The following is a 16,453-nucleotide window of genomic DNA, read 5'->3' on the forward strand; positions in this document are numbered from 1 at the left end:
CAGCACCATTGACTGAAGAGGCTGACTTTGCCCCATTGTATATTCTTGCCTCCTTTGTCAAAAGTAAGGTACCCGTAGGTGCATGGGTTTATTTCTGGGCTTTCTATCTTGTTCCATTGCTCTATATTTCTGTTTTGGTGCCAGTACCATACTGTTTTGATGACTGTAGCTTTATAGTATAATCTGAAGTCAGGAAGTTTGATTCCTCCAGCTTCATTCTTCTTTCTCAAGACTACTTTGGCTATTCGGGGTCTTTTGTGTTTTCATATGAATTGTAAAATTTTTTGTTCTAGTTCTGTGAAAAATGCCATTGGTAATTTTATAGGGATCACACTGAATCTGTAGATTGTGTTTGGTAGTGTAGTCATTTTCACAATATTGATTCTTCCTACCCAGGAACATGGAATATCTCTCCATCTGTTTATGTCATCTTTGATTTCTTTCATCAGTGTCATAATTTTCTATGTACAGTTCTTTTGTCTTCCTAGGTAAGTTTATTCCTAGATACTTAATTATTTGTTTGTTTGCAATGGTAAATGGGATTTATTCCTTAATTTCTCTTTCTGATTTTTCATTGTTAGTATATAGAAATGCAAGTGATATCTGTGTATTGATTTTGTATCCTGCAACTTTTCTAAATCCACTGATTAACTCTAGTAATTTTCTGATACTATCTTTAGGGTTTTCTATGTACAGTTTCATGTCAACTGCAAACAGTGAGAGCTTTACTTCTTTTCCCATCTGGATTTGTTTTATTTCTTTTTCTTCTCTGATTGCTGTAGCTAGTACTTCCAGAACAATGTTGAATAATAGAGGTGAAAGTGGACACCCTTGTCTTGTTCCTGATCTTAGGGGGAATGCTTTCAGTTTTTCACCATTGAGAATAATGTTTGCTGTAGGCTTATCATATATGGCCTTTACTGCGTTGAGGAAGGTTCCTTCTATGCCCATTTTTTTGGGAGAGTTTTAATCATAAATGGGTGCTGAATTTTGTCAAAGGCTTTTTATACATCTATTGAAGTTATCATATGGTTTTTATCTTTCAATTTGTTAATATAGTGTTATTAATGTTAACATTGATTGATTTGCACATATTGAAGAAATCCTTGCATCCCTGGAATAAACCCAACTTGATTATGGTGTATGAGCTTTTTGATGTGTTGCAGAATTCTGTTTGCTAAAATTTTGTTGAGGATATAGGTGCATAGATATTTACAATTGTTATGTCTTCCTCTTGGATTGATCCCTTGATCATTATGTAGTGTCCTTCCTTATCTCTTGTAATCTTTATTTTAAGGACTCCAGCTTTCTTTTGCTTCCCATTTGCATGGAATATATTTTTCCATCCTCTCACTTTCAGTCTATATATGTCTTTAGGTCTGAAGTGGGTTTCTTGTAGACAGCATATATATGCGTTTTGTTTTTGTATCCACTCAGCCAGTCTGTGACTTTTGGTTGGAGCATTTAATCCACTTACATTTAAAGTAATTATTGATATATCTGTTCCTATTGCCATTTTCTTAATTGTTTGGGGTTTGTTTCTGTAGATCTTTCTCTTCTCTTTTATTTCTTGATTATGTAAGTCCATTTAACATTTGTTGTAAAGCTGGTTTGGTGGTACTGAATTCTCTCAACTTTTGCTTGTCTGAAAAGCTTTTGATTTCTCCATCAATTTTGAATGAGGTCCTTGATGGGTACAGTAATCTTAGTTATAGATTTTTCCCTTTCAGTACTTTAAATATATCCTGCCATTCCCTTCTGGCCTGCAGTTTCTGCTGAAAAATCAGCTGTTAAGCATATGGGATTTCCCTCGTATGTTACTTGTTGCTTTTCCCTTGCTGCTTTTAATATTCTTTCTTTGTGTGTTTAGTCTTTGTCTGTTTTAGTATGTGTTGTGGTGTATTTCCTCTTGGGTTTACCCTGTATGGGACTCTTTGTGTCTCTTGGACTTGTTGACTATTTTCTTTTCCATGTTGGGGAAATTTTCAACTATAATCTCTTCAAACATTTTCTCATATCCCTTCTTTTTCTCTTCTTCTTCTGGGACCCCTATTATTCTAATGTTGGTGTGTTTGATATTGTCCCAGACGTCTCTGAGACTATCCTCAATTCTTTTCATTCTTTTTACTTTATTCTGCTCTTCAAAAGTTATTTCCTCCATTTTATCTTCCAGCTCACTGATTCGTTTTTCTGCTTCAGATATTCTGCTATTGGTCCATTCTAGAGTATTTTAATTTCAGTAATTGTCTCTGTATGTTTATTCTTTAATTCTTCTAGGTCTTTGTTGATTCTTGCATTTTCTCCATTTTATTTTCAAGGTTTTTGATCATCTTTACCATCATTATTCTGAATTCTTTTTCAGGTAGTTTGCCTATTTCCTCTTCAAATATTTGGACTTCTGTGTTTCTAGTTTGTTCCTTCATTTGTGTAATATTTTTCTGCCTTTCCATTATCTTTTTTTTAACTTACTGTGTTTGAGGACTCCTTTTTCCAGTCTTCAAGGTTGAATTCTTTCTTCCTTTTGGCCCTGGTAAGTTTGGTCCAGTAGTTTGTGTAAGCTTCGTATAGGATGAGATTCATGCTAAGTTTTTGTTTGTTTGCTTGTTTGTTTTTCCTCTGATGGGCAAGGCTGAGTGAGGTGGTGATCCTGTCTGCTGATGATTGGGTTTGTGTTTTTGCTTTGTTTATTGTTTAGATGAGGTGTCCTGCACAGGGTGGTACTGGGTCTTGTATTCAAGTGGTTTCCTTTGTGTGAGTTCTCACTATTTGATACTCCCTAGGGTTAATTCTCTGGTAGTCTGGGTCTTGGAGTCAGTGTTCCCACTCCAAAGGCTCAGGGCTTGATCTCTTTGATGACACGTTCAGTGGTGGAGAGGTGGAGTTTCCTCCTGGACATGATCCCCTCAGCCTCCTCCCATCCTCCCCAGCCAGGGAGATCTCCAGATGTGTGCTGGTCAACCTGCTTTGCCCTAGCCTTAATTATCAGGGTGGCCCAGCCACCAAAAGGAGGCGGCCACAGCAGCCTAGCCTCAAATCCCACAGACTTGAGATGCAGGCCCACTGGCCACTCCCCCCAGAGGCGCCAAGTCCGGAGCACCCACAACCATGAATCAGGGAGCAACATGGGCGGCTGCAGCTGCCGATTATATATCTTTTTCTTCTGATTTTTGCTTTATGTTCTTTGTTTCTTTGTTGTTAGATGCCTAATGATTTATGATGTCTATTTTCTTTGTGAATTGTATCTTTTGTCATTAAAAATATTCATCCTTGTTTCATTTAAAAATAAATTAATTAAAAAAAAACTGTCCTTTCCTAGTCTTGTTAAATGTATTTAACCCAAACTCATACTCCCCTTTCCTCCTACACACTTCACCACTTAATCTGTAAGTACTTATCACTGGAGAAATACTGATTTAATTATTATGGAGTACTGCCCATGATATCGGAGAAGGCAATGTCAACCCACTCCAGTACTCTTGCCTGGAAAATCCCATGGATGGAGGAGCCTGGTGGGCTGCAGTCCATAGGGTTGCTGAGGGTCGGACACGACTGAGCGACTTCACTTTCACTTTCCATTTTCATGCATTGGAGAAGGAAATGGCAACCCACTCCAGTGTTCTTGCCTGGAGAATCCCAGGGATGGGGGAGCCTGATGGGCTGCCGTCTCTGGGGTCACACAGAGTCAGACACGACTGAAGTAACTTAGCAGCAGCCCATGATATAACTGTTTTCTGGGGGTATTATACCTACCTCTAAAAAGCTTGAATTCTGAAACATTATTTTTCTAAAATCTAAGGAAATTCTGAGTTCAAATTTTATCTAAAACCTGCCTAAAGGGTTTTAGATGAGTAATTATGGGCCTGCATATATGCATATGCACATATATCCACACATATCTTTTCTTCCTTATGAAAGTGAAAGTGAAGCTGCTCAGTTGTGTCTGATTCTTTCAATTCCATGGACTGTTGCCTAACAGGCTCCCCTGTCCATGGAATTTTCCAGGCAAGAGACCTGGAGTGGGTTGCCATTTCCTTCTCCAGGGGATCTTCCTGACCCAGAGATAGAACCCGGGTCTCCTGCATTGCAGGCAGATGTTTTACTGTCTGAGCCACCAGGGAAGCCCATAATACTATTCTTTTGTTCTATTTCTGTGCTTTTTTCCTATTAACCATATAAAGTTCTTTCCATATTAGCATAGATAGAGCTACCTAATATTTAACTGTTACAAAGTATAACATTGTATGGATAAATACTTAAATCCCGACCGTAGACAAGTGCAGCAAGGAACAGTCTTATTCATGGATCTTTCTGCAGTTGTAAAAGAATATTTGCTTCTGAAGTAGGGTTGTTGAGTCTAAGATTATATACAACTACATTTTTGATGGGTATTATTAAATTACCCTCCAAGAGCCTTCACTAATTTATGCTCCCATGGACAGTTTGACTGTTTCCTTGCACTCTCACCAATATTATCAAACTTGCAAACTTTTGACAATCTCCTAAATGAAAATGGGTATCTTATTATCATTTAATTTTGTGTATATATATATGTATGTATATATATATATGTATATATATATATATAATTTTAACTATGAGTGGGGGTGAGCAATTTTTAGTTTCTTGGCCATTTGTTTTTTTTTTTTTCAAGTCTACTCTCCAACTTTTTTTTTTTAATATTGAGCTATTTTTAAAACTTCCTTGACAACTGTATTCTTTATACTACCCATAAAGTTTTATATATAAAATGTATGATACATAAACTTTAATATAACATTCAATAACTTTATACTATAAAATTCTTCATCAGTTCAGTTCAGTCACTCAGTCATGTCCAACTCTTTGTGACCCCATGGACAGCAGCACACTAGGCCTCCCTGTCCATCACCACCTCCCAGATTTTACTCAAACTCATATCCATCGAGCTGGTGATGCCATCCAACCATCTCATCCTCTGTCATCCCCTTCTCCTGCTTTCAATCTTTCCCAGCATCAGGGTCTTTTCCAATGAGTCAGTTCTTCACATCAGGTGGCCAAAGTATTAGAGTTTCAGCTTCAGCACCAGTCCTTCCAATGAATATTCAGGACTGATTTCCTTTAGGATTGACTGGTTGGATCTCCTTGCAGTCCAAGAGACTCTCAAGAGTCTTCTCCAACACCACAGTTCAACAGCATCAATTCTTTGGCACTCAGCTTTCTTTATGGTCCAACTCTCACGTCCATACATGACTACTGGAAAAACCATAGCTTTGACTAGAGGGACCTTTGTTGGCAAAGTAATGTCTCTGCTTTTTAATATGCTGTCTCAGTTCAGTTCAGTTCAGTCGCTCAGTCTTGTCCGACTCTTTGCAACCCCATGAATCGCAGCACACGAGGCCTCCCTGTCCATCACCAACTCCCAGAGTTCACCCAAACTCATGTGCATCGAGTTGGTGATGCCATTCAGCCATCTCATCCTCTGTTGTCCCCTTCTTCTCCCACCCCCAATCCCTCCCAGCATCAGGGTCTTTTCCAATGAGTCAACTCTTTGCATGAGGTGGCCAAAGTATTGGAGTTTCAGCCTCAGCATCAGTCCTTCCAATGAACACCGAGGATTGATCTCCTTTAGGATGGACTGGTTGGATCTCCTTGCAGTCCAAGGGACTCACAAGAGTCTTCTTACATGCATGGATTGCAAAAGTAGGAAGTCAAGAAACACCTGGAGTAACAGGCAAATTTTGCCTTGGAATACGGAATGAAGCAGGGCAAAGGCTAATAGAGTTTGCCAAGAGAACACACTGGTCATAGCAAACACCCTCTCTCAACAACACAAGAGAAGACTCTACACATGGACATCACGAGATGGTCAACACCAAAATCAGACTGATTATATTCTTTGCAGCCAAAGATGGAGAAGCTCTATACAGTCAGCAAAAACAAGACCGGGAGCTGACTGTGGCTCAGATCATGAACTCCTTATTGCCAAATTCAGACTTAAATTGAAGAAAGTAGGGAAAACCACTAGACCATTCAGGTATGACCTAAATCAAATCCCTTATGATTACACAGTGGAAGTGAGAAATAGATTTAAGGGATTAGATCTGATAGAGTGCCTGATGAACTATGGATGGAGGTTCTTAACATTGTACAGGAAACAGGGATCAAGACCATCCCCATGGAAAAGAAATGCAAAAAAGAAAAATGGCTATCTGGGGAGGCCTTACTAATAGCTGTGAAAAGAAGAGAAGTGAAAAGCAAAGGAGAAAAGGAAAGATATTCCCATTTGAATGCAGAGTTCCAAAGAATAGCGAGGAGAGATAAGAAAGCCTTCCTCAGCCATCAATGCAAAGAAATAGAGGAAAACAACAGAATGGGAAAGACTAGAGATCTCTTCAAGAAAATCAGAGATACCAAGGGAACATTTCATGCAAAGATGGGCTCCATAAAGGACAGAAATGGTATGGACCTAACAGAAGCAGAAGATATTAAGAAGAGGTGACAAGAATACACAGAAGAACTATACAAAAAAGATCTTCACAACCCAGATAATCACAATGGTGTGATCACTCACCTAGAGCCAGACATCCTGGAATGTGAAGTCAAGTGGGCCTTAGAAAGCATCACTATGAACAAAACTAGTGGAGGTGATGGAATTCCAGTTGAGCTATTTCAAATCCTGAAAGATGATGCTGTGAAAGTGCTGCACTCAATACGCCAGCAAATTTGGAAAACTCAGCAGTGGCAACAGGACTGGAAAAGGTCAGTTTTCATCCCAGTCCCAAAGAAAGGCAATGCCAAAGAATGCTCAAACTACCGCACAATTGTACTCATCTCACACGCTAGTAAAGTAATGCTCAAAATATGCTGTCTAGGTTGGTCATAGCTTTTCTTACAAGGAGCAAGCATCTTTTAATTTCATGGCTGTAGTCACCATCTGCAGTGTTGAGCTTTAAGCCAACTTTTTCACTCCCCTCTTTCACTTTCATCAAGAGGCTTTTTAGTTCCTCTTCACTTTCTGCCATAAGGGTGGTGTCATCTGCATATCTGAGCTTATTGATATCTCTCCTGGCAATCTTGATTTCAGCTTGTGCTTCATCCAGTCCAGCATTTCTCATGATGTACTCTGCATGTAAGTTAAATAAGCAGGGTGACAATATACAGCCTTGATGTACTCCTTTCCCAATTTGGAACCAGTCTGCTGTTCCATGTCCAGTTCTAACTGTTGCTTCCTGACCTGCATACAGATTTCCTAGGAGGCAGGTCAGGTGGTCTGGTATTCCCATCTCTTTAAGAATTTTTCAGTTTGTTGTGATCCACACAGTCAAAAGTTTCATATATTAAGATAATTAGTGTATTTTATCCTATGTAATACACACATTTTCTATGGCTTATAATTTGTCTTTTAGCCTTGTTAATTACAATGGTTATAGTTATGTTTGAGTTTTTATACAATTAAATTTATCCATTTTTATCTTAATGAATTCTAGGTTCTGTGCAATGTTTAGGAAGGACTTTACAAACTAAGTTGCTACTATAAAAGTGATCTCTTCCATTATATTATTAAACTGGTTACTGTTTGCATACAGGAAACCTATTGATTTTTTAATATTTGTATGGTTAATAAGATGATGATTCTACTTGTGAAAGTATTTGCAGTAATCAAACATTACCTTTGTAAGTCCAGAAGTTCGCTTGCAACATCTGTTCCGATACTACCAGCACCGAGTAATATTTCCGTAGACGTCCCAGGCACACTAATAAAAGACTGTCTAGAGGATCCTAAATCATAACAAAAGATTCAACTGAGGACTTTAAAAAGTATATAACTTGGTCAATATATTTTTTCAATTCAAATATATTTCCTATTTCCCTCTTTAAGAGAAACAAACCAGCTGCATCCTAAAATGTTAGAAACATTCATGCTTACCTTACAAACATTCTCATAATGGTTTAAGATGCTTATAAAGACTGATGTGAATCAAGTATGTGGGAAGTCATTGAGGGGTCCACCATGACCTATAACCCTTGAGTATAGACAGTTCTTCACACTTTAACTTACTCCACACTAAAGGCAGAGCAATATTATTTTTTTTCTTTTATTGAGGTATAGTTGATTTATAATATTGTTAGTTCCAGATGTACAGCAAAGTGATTCAGTTGTACATATATATGTGTATATACATTCTTTTTCAGATTCTCTCCATTATAGGTTATTACAAGATAGTTCCCTGTGCTATATATGAAATTCTTATTATTTTACATATAGCTGTGTGTATCTGTTAATCCCATACTCCTAATTTATCCCTCTCAACCCCGCTATTTCCCCTGTGATAACCATAAATTTGTTTTCTATGTCTGTGAGTCTCTTTCTGTTTTGTAAATATATTTATGTGTATTCTTTTTTTTAGATCCCACCTATAAGTGATATCATATTTGTCTTTCTCTGACTTACTTCACTTAGTATAACAAGCTCTAGGTCCAATCATATTGCTGCAAATGGCAATATTTCATTCGTTTTTATGGCTGAATGACTCTACTTTTAATATTTCCTAATATGTTGATTTTTCTTAATGCAAATAATATATTAACATATTCCTGTGGTGCACAGCTACGATAACTTCCCCTTGGTGTTTTTCATAAATTTGACCAACAGACATTTGAGCGCTCTAATATACAAGGAACTATGCTAGCAGCTGGTGGTTGATAATAAGTAGAACACCATTTCTGCTCTTACAGTCTAGCAGTGCGCCAGTTGAGTGAACAACTTATTGCAATACAATATAAGATTATAACAGAAGTGTGACCAAAGTACTGTGGGAATTCTGAGGAGGATAACTCAACCCACTGAAATCTTTTCAAGTTCACTTAGAAATTTTTCCCTCTCCAAGACAGATAAAGATGATAACTTTCTTAGTAATAAGTCTTCACACCTAAAACTAAGCTTACCTTCTGATGACTGAGAGCTGCAAGGAAGCAATGATGTTTCTCCAGCATCACTATGTCCCCTAGAATTCAGAAACACCATAGGTGACTTTTTTAAGGTGAAGGAAAATGTTAAAGCAACTACATTAAGCTCTGTGTATCTGAATGGTCAGGTCTTGACCCACTAGTGTTTTATATGCATATTGTTAATGTCACCACCAATGCCGAGGTATTGATGTGCTAAGTACCAGGGCTTTTGCCAGCTGCCGTATTACCCTGTAATGTATATGTTCTCACAGATACAAATTCTCAGTTCATAGTCTAATGATAAGAAGGCAAGAATTGTTGGGATGAGTGATAGAATTATCAGGATGGGTAATTAGTACTTACTGCAGGTACTAAGAATTGGAGGGGCTATTTTAAAAAAACTAAATATTTTAGATAAGGAAATAGAATTGGATTGATAAAACCTTATAGCAATTTCAAACAGAACATAGAAAAATAATAATTGGAATGGGGCCATGCTAGCATATTGAGCACATCAAGAAAAGCTGGCTCTTTCTTTAGGCTGACATAGCCATTGACCAGGGCTTGGAAGGCAGTGAATGGTCTGGATTTCTGCTTATCCCTCAGCCAAATATTTTTACACAAGTATATGTGGTCCCAAAGTTTAGAAGACGGACATGAAAAAATGATGTGGAGGCCAAAATGACTTATAGCAATTACGTGCTTGTGTGTTTAGTTGCTCAGTTGTGTCCGACCAGAGTCTTTGCGACCCCATGGACTGTAGCCTGTCAGGCTCCTCTGTCCATGGGGATTCTCTAGACAAGAATACTGGACTGGGTTGCCATGCCCTCCTCGAGGGGATCTTCCTAAGCCAGGGATCGAACCCAGGTCTGCCACATTGCAGGTGGATTCTTTACTGTCTGAGCCACTAGTGAAGCCTTCTTACAATTATAAACAGTTTAAAGCCACATCCACAGTGTTTTCTGGAAGGACAAAAGAAGGTCATGAAGGGTAGGAAAAAACTGCCTGAATAAATGCATCTACTGCCACAGTTTATATCAAGCCAAAAGGAACTTGTTACAAAAGGGCAAACTTTTAGCTTAATTCTGAGAACTAATGCCAATGAGCAGTGAATGAATTACTCAAAATATATACTCAAGTTACAAAGCCAGGGGATCATATGTGTTTTTTTTTTTAACTGAAGTATAGTTGATTTACAATGATTCATGTGTATAGCAAAGTGATTACACACACATATATATTTTCTTTTTCAGTTTCTTTTCCATTATATCATAGATTATTAAAAGATATTGAATATAGTTCTCCGTGATATAGTAGGTCCTTGTTCATCTATTTTATATATAGTAGTTTGTATCTATTAATCATCAATTCCCAATTTATTCCCCCCCTTTCTTCTTTGGCAACTATAAGTTTGTTTTCTATGTGAGTCTCTTTCTGTTGTGTAAGTTCATTTGTGTCATTCTTTAATTAATTAATTTTTTGGAGGGTAAAAATCTCAACTTTTTATTGAGATATAATTGACATATAACACTAGATCTGATTAGATAGAGTGCCTGATGAACTATGGACTGAGGTTTGTGACATTGTACAGGAGACAGGGATCAAGACCATCCCCATGGAAAAGAAATGCAAAAAAGAAAAATGACTGTCTGGGGAGGCCTTACAAATAGCCATGAAAAGAAGAGAAGCGAAAAGCAAAGGAGAAAAGGAAAGATATTCCCATTTGAATGCAGAGTTCCAAAGAACAGCAAGAAGAGATAAGAAAGCCTTCCTCAGCCATCAATGCAAAGAAATAGAGGAAAACAATAGAATGGGAAAGGCTAGAGATCTCTTCAAGAAAATTAGAGATACCAAGGGAACATTTCATGCAAAGATGGGCTCGATAAAGGACAGTAATGGTATGGACCTAACAGAAGCAGAAGATATTAAGAAGAGGTGGCAAGAATACACAGAAGAACTGTACAAAAAAGATCTTCATGACCAAGATAATCACAATGGTGTGATCACTCACCTAGAGCCAGACATCCTGGAATGTGAAGTCAAGTGGGCCTTAGAAAGCATCACTACGAACAAAGCTAGTGGAGGTGATGGAATTCCAGTTGAGCTATTTCAAATCCTGAAAGATGATGCTGTGAAAGTGCTGCACTCAATATGTCAGCAAATTTGGAAAACTCAGCAGTGGTCACAGGACTGGAAAAGGTCAGTTTCATCCCAGTCCCAAAGAAAGGCAATGCCAAAGAATGCTCAAACTACCACACAATTGCACTCATCTCACACGCTAGTAAAGTAATGCTCAAAATTCTCCAAGCCAGGCTTCAGTAATACGTGAACCGTGAACTTCCTGATGTTCAAGCTGGTTTTAGAAAAGGCAGAGGAACCAGAGATCAAATTCCCAACATCTGCTGCATCATGGAAAAAGCAAGAGAGTTCCAGAAAAACATCTATTTCTGCTTTATGGACTATGCCAAAGCCTTTGACTGTGTGGATCACAATAAACTGTGGAAAATTCTGAAAGAAATGGGAATACCAGACCACCTGACGTGCCTCTTGAGAAACCTATATGCAGGTCAGGAAGCGACAGTTAGAACTGGACATGGAACCACAGACTGGTTCCAAATAGGAAAAGGAGTACATCAAGGCTGTATATTGTCACCCTGCTTATTTAACTTGCAGAGAAACTCTGGGCTGGAAGAAGCACAAACTGGAATCAAGATTGCGGGGAGAAATATCAATAACCTCAGATATGCAGATGACACCACCCTTATGGCAGAAAGTGAAGAGGAACTAAAAAGCCTCCTGATGAAAGTGAAAGAGGAGAGTGAAAAAGTTGGCTTAAAGCTCAACATTCAGAAAACTAAGATCATGGCATCTGGTCCCATCACTTCATAGGAAATAGATGGGGAAACAGTGGAAACAGTGTCAGACTTTATTTTTTTTGGGCTCCAAAATCACTGTAGATGGTGATTGCAGCCATGAAATTAAAAGACACTTACTCCTTGGAAGGAAAGTTATGACCAACCTAGATAGCATATTGAAAAGCAGAGACATTACTTTGCCAACAAAGGTCCGTCTAGTCAAGGCTCTGGTTTTTCCATTAGTCATGTATGGATATGAGAGTTGTACTGTGAAGAAAGCTGAGTGCCGAAGAATTGATGCTTTTGAACTGTGGTGTTGGAGAAGACTCTTGAGAGTCCCTTGGACTGCAAGGAGATCCAACCAGACCATTTTAAAGGAGATCAGTCCTGGGTGTTCTTTGGAAGGACTGATGCTAGAGCTGAAACTCCAGTACTTTGGCCACCTCATACGAAGAGTTGACTCATTGGAAAAGACCCTGATGCTGGGAGGGATTGGGGGCAGGAGGAGAAGGGGACAACAGAGGATGAGATGGCTGGATGGTATCACCGACTCGATGGATTGTGAGTTTGAGTGAACTCCGGGAGTTGGTGATTAACAGGGAGGCCTGGCGTGCTGCAATTCACGGGGTCGCAAAGAGTCGGACACGACTGAGTGACTGAACTGAACATTGTATTAGTTTCAGGTGTACAAGATAATGATTTAATATTTGCATATATTGAAAAATGTTCACCACAAAAGTCTAATAACACCTGTCATTACACATAGTTATAATTTTTATCCTTGTGATGAGAACTGTTTAAAAAAATTAATTTTGAATTGGAGTATAATTGCTTTACTATGTTTAGTTTCTACTATATTTATAATTTTTTAAGATTCTATTAATATATGTAAGTGATATCATGTATTTGTCTTTCTCTGTCTGACTTACTTCTCTTAGTAGGATAATCTCTAGGTCTACTCATGTTGCTGCAAATGGCATTACCTCAAGTTATAAAGACAGAGAATCAAATAGTTTTAATGATTTAGCAAGATGAAAAGAGGGAAACAAAGATACTTATTTGAAATTAATAAAAAGGTCTTAACAACATAAAGTATTACTTACAAAACTACAGTGTTGACAGACACAATATATTCCAGTTCTTTGGTCCAAGGATTTGTGAAACTAAACCACTGGCTTTTTAAAGTTACAAAAGACCCATCTTTTGCTCTGAATTTGTATGAATCTGTAAATATTTTCTCTTTACTCTGTAGAACTTAATAAGAAAAGATAATAATCAGCATAACAGTTTACCACTGTATAAATCAGTCCTTTAAGGATTAACTCAAGGTTCAGATTTCACAGGAATGAAAAATTAAGAGTTGAAACTATAATTTAAAAAGTACTAAAAGGCAACCCCACTCAAGGCATACCTGCTTTGTGCTTGTCAGTCAAATTACTATGGTCATCCTGATGAAAATATTCATAACAAGAAGTTCCCAAGAGTTCCTGAGGCAGATATCCTAAAATTGCTGTTGCCCTAGTTTTAAAATTAAAAGTAAGGTTCAGAATTTGTGAATGTATCCCCTTCTGGAAGATTGTTTTTCCATACATGATCAGGACAGTAGAGAAGTGGACCAGGAGATGACTAACCCTTAGCTTCACTGGGCTCCCTTTGGCTGCCCTTGACCCAGATTAGAGTTGCAAAGCAGAATGGACAGCCAGGCACCAGGCTGTTCCTGAGGCCACCTATCTAATCCACGGTATGCTGTTCTCACCATGTGCCAATAAAAGTGTGGCCATAGGCCATGCAGTTTCTGCACCACTGGCTAAGAAATATTTTAAGTGTACAATTTGGTTATAGATGTATCCATATCCTTATTTCATTTAAGCTTTATTCCCATTCTAAAGCTTAAAAAAAAAAAAATCCAGCCGTGCTACTAAGCCACATCTTTAGTAGCTTTAAATATCCCATTGAACTCTAATCAGTATGGCAAAAAAATGTTTACCTTTGATCAACATAGACAAATTTTCCGTTAACTGCAAAACGGGTAATAAATTCAGTTGGTTTCACTTTAATCTCGCCACTGTTCTGTGGGACAATATGTGGCTGTAGTCTTCCAACGGCAACAAGGCAGGTGAAATTACTCCTGTCTTTCTTATTGTCCCTTTCTTCTTCCATTCCAGCAATATTTGGAGGCCAGCTTCTCAAGTAACCAGTGCAGTGGACAGTACAGAATTTTCTGTGATCTAATTCAAAGGTTTTTAAAAAAGAGCATTTGTCAACTATATCACAATAAAACTAAAAAAAGATAAAAAATTTAAAAGCATTTCAATCATTATGAATAAATTCATTACACTGACATTTATATTAGTTATAATTCTGCTATGAAATAGCCTTTATGCTAAATATGAAAAGGGAATAGGTTGGCATTAAAAAGAAAGCATCAATCATGTTTACTTAACAACTTGATTCCTAATGGGTTATTTTTCTCAAGAACTAAATTATATGTCCTACATCAAAAGGATTGTTTTAATCTCAGTTTAAACAGATCCATACCTATTTCATTATTTCCAAGTTAATTTTTTAAATTACAGTAATTTATATGTTAAAAACTGTTAAACTTCATACCCCCTTGCTCTTTGCTACAGAAGTATTATTTTCAGCTTATTTAAATTTTGGTATATTATAATTTATATTCATAAATTTAAAGGACACATGGGTATATTCTTAAATTTCTTATGTTAGCATTTTAATGGCTAATAGATACATATTATATTATAGAAACATTTCAGGGAACATTCAGAGAAATTTATCATAAAATGTATAAAAATAAAACTTGACTAAATTAAAAAAAAATCTTAAGCAATTAAGTCATAAGAAAACACTCACCAAACAGATTCAACCAGGAAAATTAAAAATTGGAAATAATCCATATGTGAAAATATCAGGAAATGCTTAAGAAAACAATAACAGTATAAAAGATAGGCAGTATACAGATTATGCAATCTACAAAAAATTAACTTAAAGGTAAAAAAGAGGGGAGGAAAAAAACAGTTGTTTGTGATAAGATTTAGGAAAGACCAGAATAGTCACTGCTGTAAGTTGGCACTCTTTGCTCAGACTGTTATTACAAATCTTTAAAAAATTTTTTTTGATGGAAGGTGATATGGGCTGTCTTATTAAATAGCAACTAATAGTAATAGCGAAGGTGTAAAGAACACTTTAGGTGCCATGCTGTAAGTTCTCGGTATAATTCATTTAATCTTCTTAATTAAAAGATGCTTGCTCCTTCCAAGAAAAGCTATGACAACCTAGACAGCATATTAAAAAGCAGAGACATCACTTTACAAACAAAGGTCCATTTAGCCAAAGCTATGTTTTTTAAGTAGTCATGTATGGATATGAGAGTTGGACCATAAAGAAGGCTGAGCACCAAAGAATTGATGCTTTCAAACTGTGGTGCTGAAGACTCTAGGGAGTCCCTTGGACAGCAAGGAGATCTAACCAGTCAATCCTAAAGGAAATCAACCTTGAATATTCACTGGAAGGACTGATGCTGAAGCTGAAGTTTCAATACTTTGGCTACCTGATGTGAAGAGCCAACTCATTGAAAAAGATGCTGATGCTGGGAAAGATTGAGGGCAGGAAGAGAAGTGGGTGACAGAGAATGAGATGGTTGCCTGGCATCACTGACTCAATGCACATGAGTCTGATCAAACTCTGGGAGATAGTGAAGGACAGGGAAGCCTGGAGTGCCTCAGTCCATAGGCTTGCAAAGAGTTGGACTTGACTGAGTGGCTGAACAACAAAAACAATAGTTCTATGAGAGGTTCTAATACTATCCCACCATCTTAGGAAACTGAGAGTTACTGCCAAGGTTACAGCAGGGAAGGGTGGAGCTTGGGGTTTACATTCAGACAGACTGCCTCTAAAACTCCCTATGAACCACTGTTCTGGTACTATTTGATGGGCGTGAGTGCTGTCACAGCAGGTATTCAAACAGGAGCCTGGGTGATGGAGAGGGAGGGGTATAAAAAAGTGTTCCAATAGGGAACAGCCAGTGCAAAGAGAGTCAAGAGTGAGCAGTCAGAAGTGGCTGGGGCACCTCTGTCATGGGAAGTGTCTGGAGAATAAAGCGGGGAACACACAGTTTAGCTCTTGGAAGCCCTGCAAAGTGTTAGTTGCTCAGTCATGTCTGACTTTTTGTGGTTCTGTGGTCTGAAGCCCTCCAGGTTCCTCTGTCCATGGAATTCTCCAGGCAAGAACACTAGAGTGGGTAGCCACCTATTCCCTTCTCCAGGGGTTCTTCCTGACCCAGGGATGGAACCCAGGTCTCCTGCATTGCAGGCAGAGTATTTCCCATCTGAGCCAAAGGACCTTGTATTCAACACTTAACAGACATCAACACTCTCCATGACCCACAGATGCCTTAAATTACAAGTTGTTATCTCTTTCAACCCCAAACCAAGTCTTGATCACTTCTTTCCTATCCTGCTTTATGGCACCATAATTAACCCAGGTAGTTAAATAAAAAATCTGGGCTCCTTCCTTTACCTCACCCAATATCCAAGATACCTTAAAGGAATTAAAAATTAGCATAAATACAAGGTTTTCATTTATACTAACAAAACTAAATCACAGTCAAAAATAAAAAGGCTGGGGTTTCCCCAGCAGTTCACTGGTGAAGA

The 16,453-nt window shown here is 37.9% G+C and overlaps 1 protein-coding gene across 3 annotated transcripts in view; it reads right to left on the reverse strand.

The window, feature by feature from the left end:
- ARNTL2 (aryl hydrocarbon receptor nuclear translocator like 2) overlaps window positions 1-16,453 on the reverse strand; it is an 89,020-nt gene that overhangs the window by 8,813 nt on the left and 63,754 nt on the right. For all 3 annotated transcript variants that reach the window (XM_059886560.1, XM_059886561.1, NM_001289819.1), the window contains 5 exons: window positions 13,771-14,011; window positions 13,195-13,301; window positions 12,887-13,037; window positions 8,926-8,984; window positions 7,650-7,758 (listed from right to left, as the gene is read on the reverse strand). In XM_059886560.1, coding sequence (XP_059742543.1) covers window positions 7,650-7,758; window positions 8,926-8,984; window positions 12,887-13,037; window positions 13,195-13,301; window positions 13,771-14,011 — 667 coding nt within the window. The remainder of the gene's footprint in view (window positions 1-7,649; window positions 7,759-8,925; window positions 8,985-12,886; window positions 13,038-13,194; window positions 13,302-13,770; window positions 14,012-16,453) is intronic.

This window comes from Bos taurus, chromosome 5 (assembly GCF_002263795.3).
Source record: "Bos taurus isolate L1 Dominette 01449 registration number 42190680 breed Hereford chromosome 5, ARS-UCD2.0, whole genome shotgun sequence".
In the NCBI taxonomy this organism is placed as follows: Eukaryota; Metazoa; Chordata; class Mammalia; order Artiodactyla; family Bovidae; genus Bos; species Bos taurus.